Below are 19,769 nucleotides of genomic sequence, written 5' to 3'. Positions count from 1 at the left end.
GTGGAGGGCGGGAGACGTGCTACGCCTGGGCTGTGCTCTTGGGACCCAGGCAGAAGCCAGACGGGGAGGGTGGACCCTGTCCCAAAGCGCAGATGCACCAGGAGGGTAGGTGGGAGCCTGGCCTGGATGCGAGGGTTCCTTGGCCTCCTCATGCCCAGGCCTGAGGCAGGTGAGGCAGGGCCAGCCTGACATGAGGGAAGGGGAGGGAGGGGGCCGTAGGGGACGCCCCTTCCTTCTCTGGGCCCTGTCCAGCCCCGGACAATCGGGAATTCACACCCTAGGCCTTGGGGGGAACAATGGAGCCCTTGAAGGCCCTCCCCCCGCATTGTGCTTGGTGGTGAGAGGTGGCCCTGGGTCAGGCCCAGGACTCAGCCAGGCATACACCCTGAAGGGCCAGTGTCCAGCCAGCTGGCAGGTGGAAGGGCTCAGGGACTCCTACTTCCTGGCCTGGAGAAGGTAGGGCCCTGTCCAGGGGACCAGGTGTGGGCATCGATTTGGAGATGAGCGTCATGCGACCTCTCTGTGGGCACAGGGTCTTGGCCCAGGCATCCCCCTCCTGCAGTGGCTGCCCCTAGGGGACCACAGGTACTTAGCGTGGCCAGACCAAGGCCCCCCTCCCTGATGTGGGGGGACAAAGTGTGATGATGGGGGAGGGGGCCCTACTCAGGCCAGCTGGTGAGCAGGAAGGGAGGGGGTGCGCCTGAGACCTTCCCCGGCAGCTGGGACTTATCAGGCTGCGTTGTCCAGCCAGCTCCTGCTGGCCAGGCAGCTGCAGCATGTCCAGAGGCTGGGCTTCAGACCCATCGGGCCTGGTAGGAGGCTGGGGAGGCTTCCCTGTACACATGGGTGGAGGAACTGGGGTGGGTACACCTGCCCGCCCCACACCCTGCTTCTGACCCGGCCCGAGGTTCCTTCCAGTGGCCTGGTGGACCCCAGTTCCTCAGGTCTGGGCCCTAGGGTCACCGAGAGCAGACCTGAGCCTGTTCCCCAGGAGCGGCCCCCAGTGTGCCAGATGTCGTGAGTGAGTTGTCTGGGCGACCCAGGCAGGAATGGGGAGAGGGCGGGTGGCCAGGCTCTGCTGTGGGGCAGGGGATCTGTACCAGGTGGGCTGGAGCGGGTGCTGAGGATGTTTGGAGTCCGGTGGGGTGGGAGGAGTGGAGTCACCCAGAATGGCTGGGTGGGGGGGTGGATGCAGCCTCCAGGCCTTGCCAGCAGGGCCTGGGCAGGGCTGGAGGGCCCCACAGGGTGCTCCCCCAGGTCCCAGCCCTCCCCCACGCCCGGGGCCCCAGGGCTCCCCGTGGGAGGACCACCCTCACATCAGGGTTGCAGTGGGAGTGGACAGAGAGGGGCCCCTGAGTCCTTGGCGGGTACTCGCGCAGCCAGCTTCCCAGGTGCATCTGCCTCTGCTGAGCACAGGTGTGGTAGGGGTGGAACCCACCAAGGGCCTGGGGGAAGGGGCTCAATAGGGGAGTAAGGGGAGTGTGCATGCGCGCGTGCCCGGTGCGCCAGTGCCACAGTCTGCACATGCACCAGGCCAGCCCAAGAACCTTGAGGATGGGGACCTGTGAACCCCTTGGGCAGGACCTGCAGATGAGCCAGGAGCAGGAGGGGGCATGGAAGGGGAGCCTAGTGGGAGCTGTAGAGGGGAAGGGGGAGCCTGGGGGTGTGGAGGAGGAGGGAGGCTGTAGAGGTGAGGCGAAGGGGGGGTGAAGGAGGGAGGCTGAAGAGGGGACAGGGAGCCTGGGGATATAGAAGGGGAGGGAGTCTGCAGAGGGGGGCGCCTAGGGGTGTGGAGAGGGAGTGAGGCTGAGGGCCGGAAGCCTGGGGGCTGGTCCTCAGTACGCTGAGCGCTGGCTGCCCAGCCGCAGGGGTGGGTGGATGTGCATTCCCGGCCCTTCCCCCCCAGGCAGCCTGGAGTCCACACCGTGGGATTGGATGGTGCAGGTGGAACCTGACTGGGGCGGCCAGGATGGGGGTCCAGGGGCAGAGACCCAGAGGGGAACCCCAAGGAGCAACCCCTAGCAGACAAGGGGGTCCGTGGGTGAGTCCTGAGGCCAGGCCAAGCTGACCTCAGGGTGCTTGTGGGTGCTCACAAGTAGATGAGTTAGAAAGGGGAGGAGCCTGGCTCTGGGTGGGGGGGGGGGACACTGCAGAGGAGCTGAGCATTCTGGGGGGGGGCAAGCATTCTAGGGGGAGCGGAGCCTTCTGGGGGGGTGCTGAGCGTTCTGGGTTCTGGGGGCCCTGCCCACAGCCTCGCCTCACAGGGAGGAAGCCCCGCCTGGCCTGGAGGGGCTCCTGGGAGGAAGCAGAACAGGGATGGAAAGGAAGCAGATGGGCAGGCCCAGTTTCAGCCCCCCATGTGCCCCCCTGCCCTCCCAGGCTTGTTCAGGCTCAGGGGTGCGAAGAGCTTCCTCCTCCACGGCGGCCACTGAGGTGGGGGGGGTGCGTAGGGGTGGCCTGGTGCTGCCTGAACCCCCCCTATCCCCCCCGGGGTGACCCGCTGGCCCCCAGCCCCACAATGGCCCCTCCCGCATCCCCGAAGTGACACTACCACCCCACCACCACCACCACCACCACCCCACCCCCAACCCAGCTCTGGGTGACATGCCATCTAAACGGACCCTCCTCCCCCTGTGTGCCCCCACCCTGGGCCTCAGGTCAGCTCCCCCGCATCCCCCTCCTCCGGGTCAGGGTCCTCTGGCAGCCAGGCCTGGTCCCCTGCCTGCAGCCTCCAAGAACCTACCTGGTAGCAGGGGGCCAGGCGGTACCCCAGCGCCCCTGGGGGCAGGTCCCTGCCTTCTCACACTGTCCCCTGGCCCTCCCGTTGTGGAGTCCAGCAGGGCACAGAGCATTCATCCTCACAGCTACTCTGGGGTGCCCAGGGTCTCAGGGGGCATCGAGTCATCCCCAGAGGGTGCCTGTGGGCCTCGGGTGCTCTGTTTCCTCACTTTGTCCGTGTTGACACCCCAGTCCCCGGGAAGGTCAGGTACTTGCAGGAGAATCTCCCACCACTTGGCCCCTGCTGACCCCGGTGCCCTGATGACTGTCTCTGCACAGGGGCAACCTGACCTGGGCCCCAAGCTGGCTTCTCACTTGGGTGGGGATTTGTGCCAGCTTGCATTGTCCCTCCTGGTGTGCTGGCCCTCAGGACGGGAGCTAGGGGAGGGGGCTGCAGAAACTTTGGAATTCCCTTTCCTTCTACTTTCTATGCCTGGGGGGACTCCAGAACCCAGGCTGCACCACTCCTTACTCCTGCTACCCGGAGACGCAGCCCTCGCAGTGTAAGGACGTGTGTACGTGCATCCATGGATGTGTGCATGTGCTTGCCTGTGTGGGTGCATGTGTGTGGGCACACGTGTGCGCATGTGTGCATGAAAGCCTGTGTGCCCACACACATGTGCACGAGAGCCCATGTGCCTGAGAGCCTGTGTCGGCACACATGTGCATGAGAACCCATGTCGATCCACGAGTCCATGAGAGCCCGTGTGGGCACGTGTATGCCAGAGAGCCTGTGTGTCTGCACACAGGTGCATGAGTGTATGTCTGCCTGGGTGTGCATGAGAGCCCATGTCTGCGTGCGTGTGCCGTTCCACTTCCTCGATCTCGGGCACAGGCACATGCTCTGGCACATGTCTGACACCCACCACATGTCCATAAGTGCAGGGCTCTTTGCCGAGGAGGACCATGGTGCGTGTGTCCATTGCTGTGGGTGTTTTGCACTGCCACCCTGTGAGCTACCGGGCAAGGGACTAGGCGTGTGTACAAACCTCCCTACACACACGTCCCCGTGTCAGTCCCCGGGGAGCCATCGTGTCGTGGGCAGCTGAACACGGGCGCAGACCTAGGTGTCCCATGCTAACTCACGACTCCCCGCCCCTCCCCCAACGGGTCCAGTAGTGAGAACCCCCCCCAGGCAGGAGGGGCGGGGCATGGAGTGTGGGCGCTCCTGGACACGTGGGGGCGTGGCCGCAGGTGGGACGTGTGCCGCGTGGAGGGGTGGGTGTGGGGGCACGTGCAGGGTGAGCCAGGGCAGGAACGCAGGATGTTGACTGGCACGAGTGTGTGCGGGGTAGGGCATGTGCAAGGTGTGAGCAGGGCGAGGACCTGGGCGGGAGTGCACGTGGGCACGTCCAGGAGGGCATGAGCGTGTGTGTGTGTGTGTGTGTGTGTGTGTGTGTACCTGCCGGGGCAGAGCACAGGCCCTGCAGCCGTGGGCTCAACCTGGGGTTGCTTACCTGGGTGGCTGGTGCTTGGCTGTGACTCTTGGGAGCCCTGGGAGCGGGACTGGGCAGTGTGCCTCCGGGGTGCGGGGAGCCGGGCAGAGGGCGGTCCAGGTCGCAGGGGGCAGCTAAGGGCTGGGGTCCCCTTCCTGCCAGCACCTGCGTGTGTCAGGAGGCATGGGGTGCGGGGGGGCGGAAGCCTGGATCTGGAGCCCCATCCTGCGTGGTCCTGACGCCAGGCCTGGGCTCCTCCAGGCACAGCCAGTCAGTGCAGCCTCCTGGCTACTGCAGCGCTGGCATCAGGCGGGTGCGACCCAGGCCCTGCACACACTGGGCACTGGCCCTCGTCTGAAGAGTAGTGGTGCTGCCACCTGTGAGCCTCTGCCCCTCACCCAAAGGCAACTTGAGTCCCCACTGTGCTGGGAGATCTCGGGGAGAGCCTCCTGCTCCCCAGATGGCACCCTCCCCCCACCCCGCCCCCAGACTGAGGGGCCTGCAGGGCCAGACCTGATGGGCTGCGTCACCTCCGGGGCTCTGACCCTAACACCTCGGAACGGGCTGCACAGCACACACCTGGAGCTGGCCAGGGGCCTGTGGGGACAGGGACCCCGGGGACTGGTGGGCCTACAAGGCTACCATGCACGCCTAGAGCACACACCAAACGACTCTTTCTCTCTGCTCCTCCTGGGGCCCCAGTCCTGGGAGGAAGAGAAGAGGTGGGGGCCCCCTCCCCCCCCCGTGCCTCCCCCTTTTCTGGGTTTCTGCGGAGGTGGGGCTGTCAGGTTGGGGTGGGCACAGGTCCTGGGAGACCTGTGCTTAGAACTCCGGACGGAAGAGCAGCCAGTCTGGGGGTGCAGGGGGTCAGAGTCACTCCAGGGAGGGAGTCGGGGCTCTGGGTGCGCAGCCCTGTGTGGGCGGGGTGGTGCATGTGTGTCTGTGTTCCCCAGGGGTGTGCACCTGTGCACCAGGGTGTAAGTGTGCACACGTGTGTCTGAGAGCTTGCACATGTGCCAGTGCATTTGCTTGTAAATGTGTGCAGACAGGAGCGTGTGTGTCCTGTGTGCACCCAAATACTCAAATGGACATCTGCGCATCTGATTGTGAGCGTGTGCACACATGAGCATGCAGGTGGGGGTTCACATGTGCAACCATATGCATGTATGCATCTGAGAAGGGCTTATGCATGTGTGGCTCTGAGGGGCACTGCACACAGATGTGAGGAAGAAGGGTCATTTCCCCAGGAACCCCAGCTGCCCCCTCTTCCTGCCCCCACCCAAGGGGAGAGGCTCCAGCTGCATAAAGCCGAGCTTCCCTGAGCCCCTGCTGCCTCTGCAGCTCCATTCCACACCTGCCCACGCTGCCTCTCACGCAGAGGGAGGGGGCAGACGCACCCGACATCAGGGGTCTCCTGTCCCCAAACTCCCCCCGACGCAGGTACTGGCCTTGGTCACCAAGTTGGGAGGGTGGGCGTTGGGAGGCTGATGCCCCTGTCCCCTTCCTGGAGGCAGAGAAAGATGAACAGCAGCGTCTGTCTCCAGGGCAGCTCATCCACAAGGGCCTCCCATCTGGGACCTTGGCTGTCTCCAAGGGTCACAGATGCCCTAAGGTCCCTGTGTCTTGCTGGACCAGTCCCTGTCTTGGAAGGATGTCGGGCCTCCCTTGGCTTCCCAGTGGGGATGTCCTGCTATGTGGCCATAGGGTGGACAGGGTGGTGGTGTCGGGACAGGAGGGGAAGCAGCCCCAAGGCTTGGGCAGCAGCGTGGGGACCCTGCAGGTGCCTTCAGGGAGGCATGAAGGTGGGGGGTCCTTCGTGCAGAGGGAGGAAGCCAAGGCCCCATGCAGTTGTGGAGTGGAAAGCGGGGCACGGCGTGCTGCTAGGGGGCCTGGGGTCGGAAGGGGCTGGGTTGGGGGTGCGCCCAGATGGTGGGGACCGGGCTGCATGAGACCCTTTCCTCTGACCTGCACACTGCTTGAGGGGGCTGGCCTTGGTCTCCCATGGGCTCTCAGGGTCTGGGCTGGGTCCCCAGAGCTGGGGGTGGGGCACAGTTTGCCAGGGGCCGGGCTTTGGTGGGAGGGTAGACAGGGTGCTGGAGCAGCTGCAGGCCGCTGGGATGTGGGAGGAGTCTTGGGGTGAGCCAGGGGTATCCTGACTTCTCCCGTATCCCTCCTCAGGGCGAGGTCAGGACCCAGGGTGGGCATGGAGCTCCTGGAGGGTGGCAAGACACCCCCCTTCCTCAGGCAGGGTCCCTGGCTCCAGGCGCTGAGATGCGCCCCGTCCCTCCCAGTGCTCCATGACTCCTGCTCCAGGAGTGCTCCTCTGGTCCTCTGGTCCTAACCTCCCCACCCCACCCAGGAGTGCTCCTTGAGTCCCCTGGTCCTGTCTCCCCTCCCCACCCCCGGTGCCCCTTCGGCCTTCCCTTCGGCAGCTGGCCCCCGAAGGCCCCGTCGCCCGCCCCGGTTGAGCTCCCCCTCCGGTCCCCCGCTGGTCTTGTCCCACCCCCTCCGCGCCCTGGGAGTGCCCCTTAGATCCGCTGGTTCACCACCCGCCCACCCCCACCCTCTGCCCCGCCCCGGGTTGAGCTCCCGCTGCCGCCCCTGCAGGTCCCGCGCCCCCGCCCCTATGACCAACATGAGCTGGAGCTTCCTGACGCGGCTGCTGGAGGAGATCCACAACCACTCGACGTTCGTGGGCAAGGTGTGGCTCACCGTGCTGGTGGTGTTCCGCATCGTGCTCACAGCCGTGGGCGGGGAGTCCATCTACTCGGACGAGCAGACCAAATTCACGTGCAACACGCGGCAGCCAGGCTGCGACAACGTCTGCTACGACGCCTTCGCGCCCCTGTCGCATGTGCGCTTCTGGGTCTTCCAGATCGTGGTAATCTCCACGCCGTCCGTGATGTACCTGGGCTACGCGGTGCACCGCCTGGCCCGCGCCTCAGAGGAGGAGCGCCGCCGCGCGCCCCGACGCCGCCTGCCCCCCGGGGCCTCCGGCCGCCGGCCGCCCCGCGCGCCCCTGCCGCTTCCACCCCCGCCGCACCCCGGGTGGCCCGAGCCCGCCGGCCTGAGCGAGGAGGAGCCCATGCTGGGCCTGGGCGACGACGAGGAGGAGTCGGGGGCGGCCGACGGCCCGGGCGCCGACGACGCGGAAGCCGAGGACGCGCTGGCGGCCAAGAGCGCGGGCTTGGACCAGGCGGCGGGGGTGGGGGGCCCGGCCGGGCAGCACGACGGGCGGAGGCGCATCCAGCGCGAGGGCCTGATGCGCGTGTACGTGGCCCAGTTGGTGGCGCGGGCCGCCTTCGAGGTGGCCTTCCTGGTGGGCCAGTACCTGCTGTACGGCTTCGAGGTGCGGCCGTTCTTCGCTTGCAGCCGCCAGCCCTGCCCGCACGTGGTGGACTGCTTCGTGTCGCGGCCCACGGAGAAGACCGTGTTCCTGCTGGTCATGTACGTGGTCAGCTGCCTCTGCCTGCTGCTCAACCTGTGCGAGATGGCGCACCTGGGCCTGGGCAGCGCGCAGGACGCCGTGCGCGCCCGCCGCCCCGCGCCCGCCGCCCCGGGGCCCGCGCCCCGCCCGCCGCCCTGCCCGCCGCCCGCCGGCCTGGCCTGCCCGCCCGACTACAGCCTGGTGGTGCGCGCGGCCGAGCGCGCGCGCCCCCACGAGCCCGACCTGGCAAGCCTGGCGCTGCGGGCGCTGCGGGACGGCCACGCGCTGGGGGAACGCGACAGCCCGCCGTGCCCCGGCCTCCTCGCTGCCGCCCGGGGCCCCGCGCGGCCCAGCGCCCCCGCCTCGGGCTCGGGCTCGGGCAGCGCCGCGTCGGGGGGCACGGGCGCGGGCGGCGGCCAGGCCGGGCCGGGCGGGAAGCCCCGGGCCGGCTCAGAGAAGGGCAGTGCCAGCAGTAGGGAGGGCAAGACCACGGTGTGGATCTGACGGGCGCGGCGCGGCGGCGCGGCGGCTGCGGGGCGGGCAGCGGACATCATCTGTCTTCTCCTTCTCCTCCCCACCTCCGCGGGGACCCTCCCTCTCGGGAGGCGGGAGGGGGGCGCACGCCGTCCGCTCCATGTCCCTGCCGGTCCCTCCCCGAGCCCCCCTGTGTCCAGAGTAGGACGAGGACCCTGCGAGGGTCCGCAGCTCTGATCCCCAACCCGGAAGGGTGGAGGGGACTGTGGCTGGGGTACACTCCTCCCACCCCCTCCTAGCCGCTCCTGGCCCCCTGGCTGGCTGCCCAAAAGGAGGGACCCCGCTGAGCGGGCAGGGGCTTCACCCTCTCCCCTGCAGCAGCCCACCTGCGTCACCCAGGGGCACCTGGGGGGGGGGATGGGGGCACTGGAGGCACCGTGCTAGGTCCCTACTCCCTGTGGCCACCAATGGGGCTCCCTCCCCCTCTGCCCCCCTCCTGTTTCCTGCAGGGCTGAAAGCAATCCTAGGTCTTTCTTGAGCAGAAGGGGAAACCAAGGTTGGGATGTGCCTGGCCCCTGCTGGGCCCTGGTCCTCCCTCCGAGGGGAGCATGCTCTCAGCTCCCTGCTGGACAGTGGTGACGCCATAAGACAGACCACAGCTGCTGGGGCTTCTCGTACTGTGCTGTGGCCCCTTCCTCTGAACACACTGAAGTCCTACAAACCTGTGGGCTCACCTTCTGCAGGTGGTGGTCGGGGCTTGGGTGGAGGTCATCCTGGGAAGGGGTTCTGGGGTCCTCTGTGCTCCTTCTCTGCCCCCAGCCCCCTCCCTAATTCAAACACAGTCCCCAGGACAAAGGAAGCAAAATAAAACTAACTTTTGTTTACAGCTGCCTCCGTGGGTGCATGTGGACATGCACACCTATGTTGTGCATGCACACACGTGTATATAGTGTGGTGTGGACATGTAGGTGAGTGTGCATGCCTCTGTGTATGCATGTGTGATGCGTGCGGGTGTGTGTACATGCACTTGTGTGTACCACTGCCCCCCAGGGATGCATGGCTCAGCTCCAGCCTTGCTGGGAGAAGCAAGGCTCAAGCCACGTGGGTGCCCTTCAGTGCCAGGCAGCATGGCCGAACCCGCAGATGGTGAGAACAAAGAACACAGGCGGGTGGCGGGCACTCAGGGCACAGCATTACTGAACCTGGCCACAGCTGAGGGGAGGGTCAGCTGCTGCCAGCAAGGAGCCCCCTCCAACTCGACTTAGGGGACCCAGCATCCTCCGAGCAGGCTGGGACAAGCCCTCCTGGCCGGCAAACCCTTGTCAGTGTCCCCAGCCCAGTGTCAGCCTGCCCGTGACACCAAGTGACGCTGGGTCCCCAGGGGCGTCCAGCCCAGGACACGCTGGAGGCCTATGCATCCCTATTTGAGGTGTGCTACTGGTGGTGTTGTCCCGGGAATCCAGGTCTCTGTGGTGGGGCCTCTCAGCAGTGGCTCAGGCCGGTGACTCTGGTCCCCAGCCTGGATGTCACACTGTTTCCACGGTGGCCACAGGCCTGCGGGATCCAGGAGCCAACCGGACTCATTGTGGGAGGGTCCATGTTACAGTGAAGGGCACATGTGGGATAGGAAATCTGACGGTGGGGTCTCAGAGACTACCACCACCACATGGGCCCTGCCAGCCTGGGTCACCTGCATCCCCCATGGACTGAAGGATCCTGTCCCCTCACCCAAGCTGGGGCCTGCTTGGTCACCTGCTCCCCCCCATAGGAAGAAGGACCCTGTCCCCTCACTCATGCTGCAGCCTGCTTGGTCACCTACCCCCCCCCCCCATAGATGAAGGACCCCATCCCCTCACCCATGCCAGGGCCTGCTTGGTCACCTGCTCCCCACCATAGACAAGGGACCCCATCCCCTTACCCACGCTGGGGCCTGCTCCCAGGGACTTCGTGGTCACTTACCCTCCTCAAACCAGTGTCCTGACATCCCCCTGTGAATTGCCTCTAGGGTGCAGCCTATCTGGTTTCTGTACCCCAATCCCCTCCCTCACCCCACTCTTAATTGGTTTACATGCAATTTGAGGCAGTTGGGGTCAACAGGAGGAGGACCTGCCAGGGGGCTGATGGGGAAACCGTTCTGCTGTGAGTCCCTGGATACAGAAGGCAGATGTAGGTAGGCTAGGTATCCGTGCCCAGTGACTTGTGCCTACGCCAGCTTAGATGTCACATGAAGGTGTGTTTTCAGATGACATTGACACTGATAGCACACTTTGGTCAAGCAGATCGCTTTTGCCAGTGGAGGTGGGCCTCATCCAATCAGGTGATGGTCTGCCGAGTAAAGCCTGAGGTCCCCGCTCAGTCTGGGGATTAAATCTGCAGACTGGGCAGCCCGGGTGGCGCAGTGGTTTAGTGCCGCCTTCAGCCCAGAGCGTGATCCTGGAGACCGGAATCGAGTCCCGCATCGGGCTCCCTGCATGGAGCCTGCTTCTCCCTCTCCCTCTGTCTCTGTCTCTCTCTCTGTGTGTCTCCCATGAATAAATAAATAATCTTAAAAAAAAAAATCTGCAGACCAAGTAAAGCAGATGCCCGGGCCAGTGTGGGTGGGTCTGACCCAGTGAGGTGAAGGCCTAAGCAGAACAAAAAGGTGGCATGGAAGGTAACTCACATTGCTGGGACAGACTCAGGCTGGGACTACAGCCCAGCTTCCCTGGTCCCCAGCCCATCATGCAGGTCGCCAGCCCCGTCCCCACACGACCCCATTTCCTAAGATAAATCTCTCTCCCTCGACACATACCCTAGTGGTTTTGATTCTCTAGAGACCCCCCACTAATCCACATCCTAGCAGCCAAGTCTTGCTGACAGAGCACCCACCCCAGGGACGCGGGGGTCCACATGTACCCCTAGGGATCCCCTGACTTCTGTGCCCCCTGCACGCAGGGACTTAGGCTCTGTGGTCGTGCCGTCTTGGCTGGTGTCCTGGCTGCCCAGGCCTAGAGCCTACAGAACACTGACATGGCCTGATCCCACACCTGAAGGCGCCCTAAAGGACGTGGTGCCCAGGCTCTTGAGGCTCCTAACTCCCGGAGCTGGAGACACACCTGAGCGGTGCCCTGTACTCAATACTCATTCAGCTACTTGAACAAGCCCCTCTCCATGAGTGCCTCAGTTTCCCCATGCACCTGGGAGTGCTGTGAGGATGCAGGCTGAACCCAGGGTGCAGGGCCATCCCCTAACTGCCCCCCATCTTCTGGTCCCTGCAGTGCGGAGGAGGCAGAGCCCAGGCCTTGCTGGGCTGGGGGGCCAGAGCGGACGGGATGGCTTTGTCTGGCTGTCATCCGTTTCCACAGCTGGAGCCAACTTGCTGGCACTGGGGCAACTGTGGAGGGCTGTGGGGAGGGGCTGCCAGGATGCTTCCCTTTGGGAAGGGAGGAGGCCGCGAGCTGAGAATAACAGGAAACCACCCCTGGCCCAGCAGCAGCTGGGAAGTCGAGTCTGGGACCCCTAGGCCTGCCGGTTTCCCAGCTCCCGGCTCTCCGCCCCTCCGACGGGCGGCACAGCGACGATGCAGCTGCTGGACCGACCCGGGTGGAGGAGTATGGGTGCCCGGGAGCCTCCGCGGCCAGACAGACCCCCGCCCCACCGCCTCCACCACCTCTGGCCCAGAGCTGCACCCAGGAAGGCGCAGCCCACACACTGGCGGGCTGGCCAGGCTGGCATGGAGACCCCAGAGGGCCTCCCGGAGGAGGGGGCTTGGGGCGGCGCTGGTGGGTGGGTGGGGGCAGCCACCTGCCCTGAGGCTCTGGGCGTGGCAGTGACTTGAGGCAGAAGCCAAAGCTTCACTGGCTCTGTTTGGGTTGGGGAGCCCTTGAGCAGCCCTGGGGCAGGCAGCTGCAGCGATGGACAGTGCCGGGGGTGGGGTGGGGGGGCACTGGGAAGGTCAGGGAAGGTTCCGGGGGTGCCTGCTGGCCAGAGCTGGTGGGAAAGCTCTCTTGTGCTGGCTGAGGGATGGGCTGACGTGAGGCCAGAGGAACGTGACCCCCAGCCCGTGTCGTCCCAGTGGCTTCCTCTCCATCCTCCCCGGGCGCACAGGGAGGTGCCAGGTCACCTGTGGAATGCCAGGCTGGGCAGAGGAAGAGCTTCTATAGAAAGGGCGCACAGCCAGCGGCCAGGGGGGACGCATACCAGGGCTGGCGGGTCACAGCCAGGGCGCCAGCCAGGAGGGGGGCCAAGGACCTGGGACACCCACACTCGTCATTGTGCCGCCAGTCCGGAAGGACTTGGCACCTCCTAGGTCCTGGGCAGCATGAGTGTGAGAAGGGTTGGGAAGGGTGCAAGGGAGCCGGGTCAGCAGAAGTGCCGAGGCAGAGGGACGGGTAGGTCAGGGCCCCGGATGAGGCTGCCAAGGTGTTCGGACCACGCACGATGGGCCCTCCCATGGAGCTTGCCTGGACGCTGGCCTGTGCATTGCAACTGTTACCTGTGCCCCAGGGTGCGGCAGGGAGCCACAGAGACCCCGGATGCTGGTGCCTCACACACTAACCACAGTGAATCAGTGGGGCGTTCAGTGTCTCAGAGAGTGGCCAGGGCAAGGGGGGCAGTCTGGAGATGGCCGCAGGTGGACAGCTGTGGGGTCGCTAGGTGCAGGACCACACTGCTTACTGTGGGATGCCACTCGGGGTGGCTGTGGCTCCAGCAGCCATAGCCTTTTCAAGTGGTCTCTTCAGTACCCGAACCCGCGGAGACCCAGGGGCCACGCCGCAGGGGGACCTGGTGCCATGTGGAGCCCCAAGCTCCTGGATGCAGGTATGCAGAGGGAGGTGTCTCAAAATTGTTCTTCAGGGCCATTGGAGCTGTGTGGGTCCCACTGGTGCAAACATGCTCTTGCTTGAGGGACGGGACACACAAGGGGGTGCCCAGCAGGCCGCGGGTCTGGAATTTGGGGAAGATGTCTCAAGTGCAGACAGGGACGTGGAGCTGTGCTTGCAGGCAGTGTGAGGGGGGTGGGGTACCACAGAGTGTGAGCATGGCCCTGGAGCACTGGGCAGGGGCTGGCACAGCCTGGCCTCTGGCCTCATTTGCATGCCAGGTTGCTACAGGGGGCTCTGACAGGTAGACCAGGTCAAGAGAAGGCACAGTAAAGGCAAGGGGGCCTGTCTGCACGCCACGGAGAGAGGCCTCAGCAGAAACTGACCGTTCCTGGACTCCAGGCTCCAGAATTTCAAGACACCGATGTCTGGTTTAGCCACCTGGGATGGGGCGTGTCTCCCAATTGATGCACACACCACTGAAAATGGTATGGACTTTCCTTGGAAAGTCAGAAAATTACCATATGACCTGGCAACTCCCCTTGGGGTATGCACCTCTGATCATGTGGTTTATACCACGAAGCACGTGTGTCTTTGTCACGGCTCCTGGCACAGAATGCCCAAGGCCCTTGGGGTTTCCCCAAGTGAGGAGAGCGATGGAGGTGTCCTGGTGCTCGTAAGGAGCCCCTGAGGGAGTGTGGAGGTGACCTTGGGTGGCCCCTCAGGATGGGGGCAGGTGGCCAGGGGACCCAACCCTGGGAGCAGAGGGTTGTTGGATGCTTCAGTCCTGCCCCCTGATCTCTGGGAGGGGAGAGGGGTCCGTCACCAATGCCCAGTGATGAGGCCCCATGAAAACCCGGGAGGACAGGCTTGGGAAGCTTGGGGCTGGTGAGCACGTGGAGACGTGGGGAGAGTGACCTGCCCCGGGGCTGGCCCCGGGGTCACAGCCTTGGATAATAAGCTGGTAACGTCCAACATTTCTCTGAGATCTGAGCCGCTCCAGCAAGTTCAGGGACCCGAGGAGGGGCCGTGGGAGCCTCTGGCCTGTAGCCTGGGGGGTCAGCGGGGGCGACCCCTGGACTGTGGCTGGCGTCTGCTGTGAGGTGGCCTGTGGGGTGTGACTCCACGTGGATGGGGCCAGAGCGGGGGCCCCCTACCCAAGCACATCTAGCATCCAGAGCATCAGAAAAGGGGATTGTGAGAGCTGAGAACCCACAGGGGGAGAAAGGCGTCCTGCACACGATACCCACAGGAACTGCGACCAGGGTCTCCAAGCCACGGACACCTCCCCACGACAGAGGAAGCCCTGGCACCTGCTCCGGACGCCCTCGGGAGTCAGGCTCCCCGACACAGGGCAGCGGGAGTCCCGGCAGCTGGCGGCGGCGGCACGCAAGTGAGCTGGACGGCGCCTCGGCGAGGAGGCGGAGCTCACCTTGCCGCAGCGAAGCCGGCGGGACCACAGGGACAGGTCAGGCGCCCGGACCCAGGGCGGGAGGCAGACGCGCAGCGCGAGGCCCCGCCCCCCAGCCCCTCCTCGCGAGCCCCGCCCCCTCCGCGCAAACGCCCCGCCCGCCGGAAGCTCCGTCCTGCCCCGCGAGCCCCGCCCCCCGTGCACTCCCGCCCGCGCCGCAGCGGGGCCGCCCCTTCGCGCCGCCCCACTCCTCCCCAAGATGGCGGCCGCGGCGCTGCTCCGGGGCGCGGTTCCGGGGCGCGGCGGCCCGGCCTGGTGCTGGCGGCTGCGCGCGGCTCCAGGGCGCCGCCTGGCTCAGAGCGCGGGCCGTCAGGGCGACGACCCTGGGGGCGGTGCGGCCTGGGCCTGCTTCCCGCTGGCCGAGCGCGCTCTGCTGCGCGTGCGCGGGCCGGACTCCGCGCCCTTCCTCCTGGGGCTGCTGACCAATGAGCTGCCGCTCCCGGGCCCTGCGGCCGGCGCGGCCCCGCCCCTGGCGCGAGCCGGCTACGCCCACGTCCTCAGCGCCCAGGGCCGCACGCTCTACGACGTGCTCCTGTACGGGTGAGCGCGGCCGCCCCGCTGCGGGGGGGGGGCGGGGGAGGGCCCCGGCGGGCGGCCCCGCTGCGGGGGGAGGGCGGGGGAGGGCCCCGGCGGGCGGCCCCGCTGCGGGGGGAGGGCGGGGGAGGGCGGGGGAGGACGCCGGACCCGGCCTCCCGCGCCCGGCCGGAGACTCCCAGCTGGTGTCCGAGGTCCGCACCTTCGAGTGGCTGTTTCTGCTCAGCTGCGCTTGGGGAAGCCGCGGGTGGGGTCTGCAGTGCCACAGGGGGTCGCCCCGCAGTCGGCTCCCTTTCGGGCAGGTGAGGAGCCATATACCTATATGAGGTATGTACTGGCCCCAGTGCCTGCGGTGAGGTCTGGCTCCTCCTGTGGGTCCAGTCCTGCCTACTTGCCTGGCCCAGGTTCGCACTGGGGAGAGGGCCGCCTCCCTGGGAGCCCAGCGCCCCCTGCCTGCTGCTCTCTGGAGTTTCTGGTGTCCCTACCTTGTTCCTTCCTCAGGCTCCCTGTTCGGTGTTCCTGGGTGCGGCACCTGGTCGCAGGGGTGGCTTCACTGCTTTGCTTTTATAGTGGCCTTGACTGTTTGGAGCAGCTTCTGGCTCCAGTAGAATTGAGGGGAAGGATTGGAGAGCTCCTGTTTGCATGCAGCCGCCCTCAGGTCAGCGTCCCCACCAGAAGGAGGGTGCATGGGTTCCAGCTGATGGACCCGCACTGATGCTGCATCACCCAGAGCCGCCTCACCCTCCCACCCCCCATCCATGGGGTTCACTCCTGGTGCTGTGCCTGCCGTGGGCACGGAGTAGGACGTGTGCCCAGGACCGCAGGGTCACACAACGATGGTTTCACGGCCCCAAAGCTCTGCAGTGCTCCCCAAGTCCTCCCCCGCTGCCCCCAGAGGGGACCTGTCTCCTGTGTCCACAGCCCCGCCTTCTCCAGGACGCCCCACACTTGAAATCGCAGAGTGCGTGCCTGCTGGGATGGGCGGCTTTCACCCAGTAACCCACCCCTCAGATTCCCCCACGGCTCCTGGTGGTTTAGAAGCCCGTTTGTTCTCAGCACTGAGTCCTGTCCATTGTGTGGACGGCCCAAGGTGTCTCTAGGCATTCACAATTCCCGGTTGTGGCGATTATGGTAAAGCTGCTGTAAACCCCCGAGTCGGGATTTGGGGATCTGCTTTGGGACAGTGCCTAGAAGCTCCATGGCTGGGTTGTAGCGGAAGAGCATTTGGTTTTGCCAGAAGCCGCCGAACTGTCTTCCAGAGCGGCTGTACTGTCCTGCAAACCAGCTTCTTTGCCTCCTGCTGTCTTCCCTGGGGAGCTGTCTCTTAAAGTCTCTGGCCTGCTTTTAATCTGGTTGTTTGTTTCTTGTTGAGTTTCCAGGGCTCTTCTGTATTTTGAACAACAGACGTTTGTCGGATGTGACACTTGCTGGCTCATCCTTTCAGGCCAGGCTGTGTGCTGTCTCATTCCAACTATGCATGTGACCCCTACGTGGCCCTGATGCTGCGGGACCCTCCCTGAGTGCTGTGGGCCCTCCCCGGGTACAGACCGTGTAGGAGATGCTGTAGGTTCTGCCCCTGGCTATGCTGGCCTTGCTAGGTGCTCTCCCCATTGAGGACAGGGACTGTCATCTGCTCCCCTGTTTCCAGCAGGGGGTGCCCCCTGGCATATATGCATATAACCAGCATCTCGGCAGCACTCCTGCCCTGGCCTTCCGGGGGGTAGCTCTTGGGAGCTTGCAGGCCACTGTGTCCTCAGCCCCCCTTGTGTACCCAGTAGGTGCACCCCTAGGTGACTTGGAGCATGCCAGCAAGCCTCTGTCCTTGTCCGGTCCTGGCCCCCAGCTGCATCCTCAAGGGACTGTGTATGTGCGAAGATCCTGGCCCAGGGTAGAGTGGAGTCTTGTGTTTATGGCAGGGCACATGCCAGCATACTGGGTGCTGTGCAGGGCGCTGATCCCCTACAGACACCCTGAGCTCCACCTTCCCAGGCAGCTGCTTTTTTATCGCTTAACTTTTTTATTTATTTATTTTTTTAAAAATAATTGTAGACACAGGAAGCAGATAAAGGAGCAGGGAGGCTCCAAACACCCTTCCCATAGTTCCACACACAGTCTTGCCTCCTGTGGTCTGGGGTGACACTCAGGGGTGGGACGTGAGCCACATACGTGTGAATGTGTGTCTGGGTGCGCAGGTGTCTGTGACTGGGTTAGGACAGCTGTCCCGTCAGCCCTGTGTGCACATCCGCCCTTCTCAGCCCCTGCTCCTCCCTGGCTGTTCCTTTCTACCCTAAGTAATGGGTCGTCTCAGGAGGTCAGACAAAGGGAGTTGTTTGGCTTGGGCTCACATACCTTGACGATTTTTAGCTCTGTCCACCTGTATTGGTTGGGACCCATGGCTGCTGTTTGTGGGATGAGTGTGAACACAACAGGATGTATACTTAGGGTGAGGCAAGCAAACCCCTGCAGCTCTTTTCTTTGAGAGTGACTGGTTTTTCCAGGGCAGCACTTAACCCTGTTTTGTCTGGGGGCACCAGCTGGTGGGGCCTGGGGGGAAGGACCAGGGACACCTGGTGGTGGGGCATGGTGGGGAGGGGAGGGGAGCAGCACCTGGTGGGGTCTGGGGGAGGGGCCGGGGGGCGCCTGCTGGTGGGGACTAGGGGAAGGGCCAGGGGCAGCACCTGGTGACCTTCTCAGACATAAACCTGGCTGGTCTTACCAGTTCCCTGCCTCGGTTTCCCCTCAGCTGTGGGTCTGTGTTCAATCCACTTCTGTAGCCAGGATCCCGCCTCTGTACTGTGTGGGCCCTGGACATCCCGCTAAGGACCCTGCAGTAGCCGTGGTCTGTGCTCCTCTGTCTGTGAAGACTGCGCAGTGCCATGGCCCCGGGCCTGCCCCCACCTTGCAGGGCTGTGGCCCCGGGCCTGCCCCACGTGGTCTACTCCCTGGGCCCGCACCAGCACTGCCAGCCCTATGGGTGGGGAGGGCCGCCTCAGTGGACGTGAGGTCTCACACGGCATGTGGGGCTTAGGGTGAGGGTGGCACACAGCGGTACAGACGGGTGGTCCATGGCTGGGCACTGACCTCAGGAGCTCCTGCCTCTGCCTGCAGTCTCCCCGAGCTGGACGAGGCACCCGCCTTCCTTCTGGAGTGTGACAGTGCAGTGCTGGGCGCGCTGCAGGGGCACCTGGCTCTGTACAAGATCCGACGGAAGGTCAAGGTGGAGCCGTGCCCGGAGCTGCGTGTGTGGGCTGTACTGCCCAGTTCCCCTGAGGATGCTGGTGGGGCTGTGCCACTGTGGGAGCAGGCCAACGGGGCCACCATCCTCACCCGCGACCCTCGGACCGCCTGCATGGGCTGGAGGCTTCTCACCCAGGAGGAGGGCCTGGCCCTGGTACCCAGGGGCCAGCTGGGAGACCTCCGGGACTATCACCGGCACCGGTACCGGCAAGGTCTGGGTGTGGGATGGGGCATGGTCCGGGTGGGGGTGGGGTGGAGTGGTGGCCCTGTGCTGGGCCTGTGCCCTGGGGGGCCTGGGCGGGGGCTCAGGTGTTCAGTGCTAGCTCTCCACAACCCCACCTGTGCTGGAGGCTGGTGCGTGGACAGCGGGCTCTGCAGGGTGTGGGGCATGGGAGGGGTGCCCCCCACCCCCCGGCTGAAGGACCCCTCAGGCCTCAGGGAGCCACTTCCCTCCTACCCCGCAGGTGTTCCCGAGGGGATCCGTGACCTGCCCCCAGGAGTAGCCCTGCCCCTGGAGTCCAACCTGGCTTTCATGAATGGCGTCAGCTTCACGAAGGGCTGCTACATCGGCCAGGAGCTGACAGCCCGCACCCACCACATGGGCGTCATCCGCAAGCGCCTCTTCCCGGTACAGCTCTCAGGCCCTCTCCCTGCCAGTGGCATCACGCCTGGCACCACGGTGCTCATGGAGTCGGGGCAGGTGGCTGGCAAGTACCGGGCAGGCCAGGGAGACGTGGGCCTGGCCTTGCTACGGTCAGAGAAAATCAGAGGTCCTCTCCACATCAGGACCTCTGAGAGCGGCCAGGTGGCTGTAACTGTGTCTGTGCCGGACTGGTGGCCCATGGCTACCAAGTAGCCCCGGATGCCCGCCACTCCCAGAGATTCTGGAGCTGCCAAGGGAGCTGTGGAGGGGCCTGTCTGCTGGCCACGCTCTGCAGGCTGACCCTCACTGCCCACAGCGGTCCCCTGCTCTGGAGGCCCCCAGGTGTAGTGGGCCTCCCAGGGCCGCCGGTGTTGCGGGTGTGCAGGTGCGGCCCGGGCATGCCTTGCCCACCGTGCTTCTCGTGGTGGGTTGGAGGCCCTGCATGGGCCGTTGTGTGGGGGCTTCCCTGTGGCTGGGAGTGGTAGGAGCCCACCCTGGCCTGGGGGTGAGGAGGAGCCTGCCGCACATCTGTTTCTGGGCTGAGCTGAGCTGTAGCCTCTGCTGTGTGATGTTGGACAAGATACCAGCTTTGAGGGTTTGCAGGTCATTCCACCATCAGCGCAGGACAAGGGCAGTCCAGAGCCTCGCCCTGGGGCTGCCTGCATCCTTCTGCATCTGGGACTGGCCAATAGAACAGGCGGGCTCTGGGCACTGCCTTCCCTCATGCCAGCCCTCCACATCTCCTGCCCTGGAGCTGCCCTGGGCCTGGACAGCAGGGCCCAGGATGGAGCTTCTGCTTGGTTTACTTGCTGCTGGTTTGAGATGTGGCCAAGGTTTCGCAGTTGGGGGTGACTTTCCTCCCCGCTTGAGACCACTGACTTCTGTTGTCCCCAGCAATGTGAACCTCTGGTGCTGGGGTGTCCTCTTTGATGTTACAGGGTGGCTATTAAAGTATGACCCACAAGTA

The 19,769-nt window shown here is 65.1% G+C and overlaps 2 protein-coding genes across 10 annotated transcripts; both read left to right on the top strand.

Annotated features, from left to right (window-relative positions):
* Positions 1–278: 278 nt before the first annotated feature.
* GJC2 (gap junction protein gamma 2) lies at positions 279–8,999 on the top strand. Of its 5 annotated transcripts, none has more exons than XM_025454917.3 (2): positions 279–456; positions 6,822–8,999. In XM_025454917.3, exon 2 carries the CDS (start codon positions 6,841–6,843, stop codon positions 8,143–8,145), a length of 1,305 nt encoding a protein of 434 aa, XP_025310702.1. In that variant the 5' UTR covers positions 279–456; positions 6,822–6,840; the 3' UTR covers positions 8,146–8,999. The 5 variants fall into 5 exon arrangements, with proteins under 5 accessions (XP_025310702.1, XP_025310703.1, XP_025310704.1 ...); XM_025454918.2 differs by having other exon boundaries at positions 450–585; XM_025454919.3 differs by lacking the exon at positions 279–456 and adding an exon at positions 675–812.
* Positions 9,000–14,572: 5,573 nt separating this feature from the next.
* On the top strand, positions 14,573–19,769 carry IBA57 (iron-sulfur cluster assembly factor IBA57). 5 transcript variants are annotated; one of them, XM_025454933.3, is made up of 3 exons: positions 14,573–14,922; positions 18,031–18,371; positions 18,624–19,769. In XM_025454933.3, the coding sequence occupies exons 1-3, from the start codon at positions 14,588–14,590 to the stop codon at positions 19,013–19,015; spliced, it is 1,068 nt and encodes a 355-aa protein (XP_025310718.3). In that variant the 5' UTR covers positions 14,573–14,587; the 3' UTR covers positions 19,016–19,769. The 5 variants fall into 5 exon arrangements, with proteins under 5 accessions (XP_025310718.3, XP_025310717.1, XP_025310719.1 ...); XM_025454932.3 differs by having other exon boundaries at positions 14,573–14,928; XM_025454934.3 differs by lacking the exon at positions 14,573–14,922 and adding an exon at positions 15,121–15,249.

Source organism: Canis lupus, chromosome 14 (genome assembly GCF_003254725.2).
Source record: "Canis lupus dingo isolate Sandy chromosome 14, ASM325472v2, whole genome shotgun sequence".
Lineage (NCBI taxonomy): Eukaryota > Metazoa > Chordata > Mammalia > Carnivora > Canidae > Canis > Canis lupus.
The sequence above is the reverse complement of the archived record's forward strand: the minus strand, read 5'-3'. Positions and strand labels throughout refer to the sequence as shown.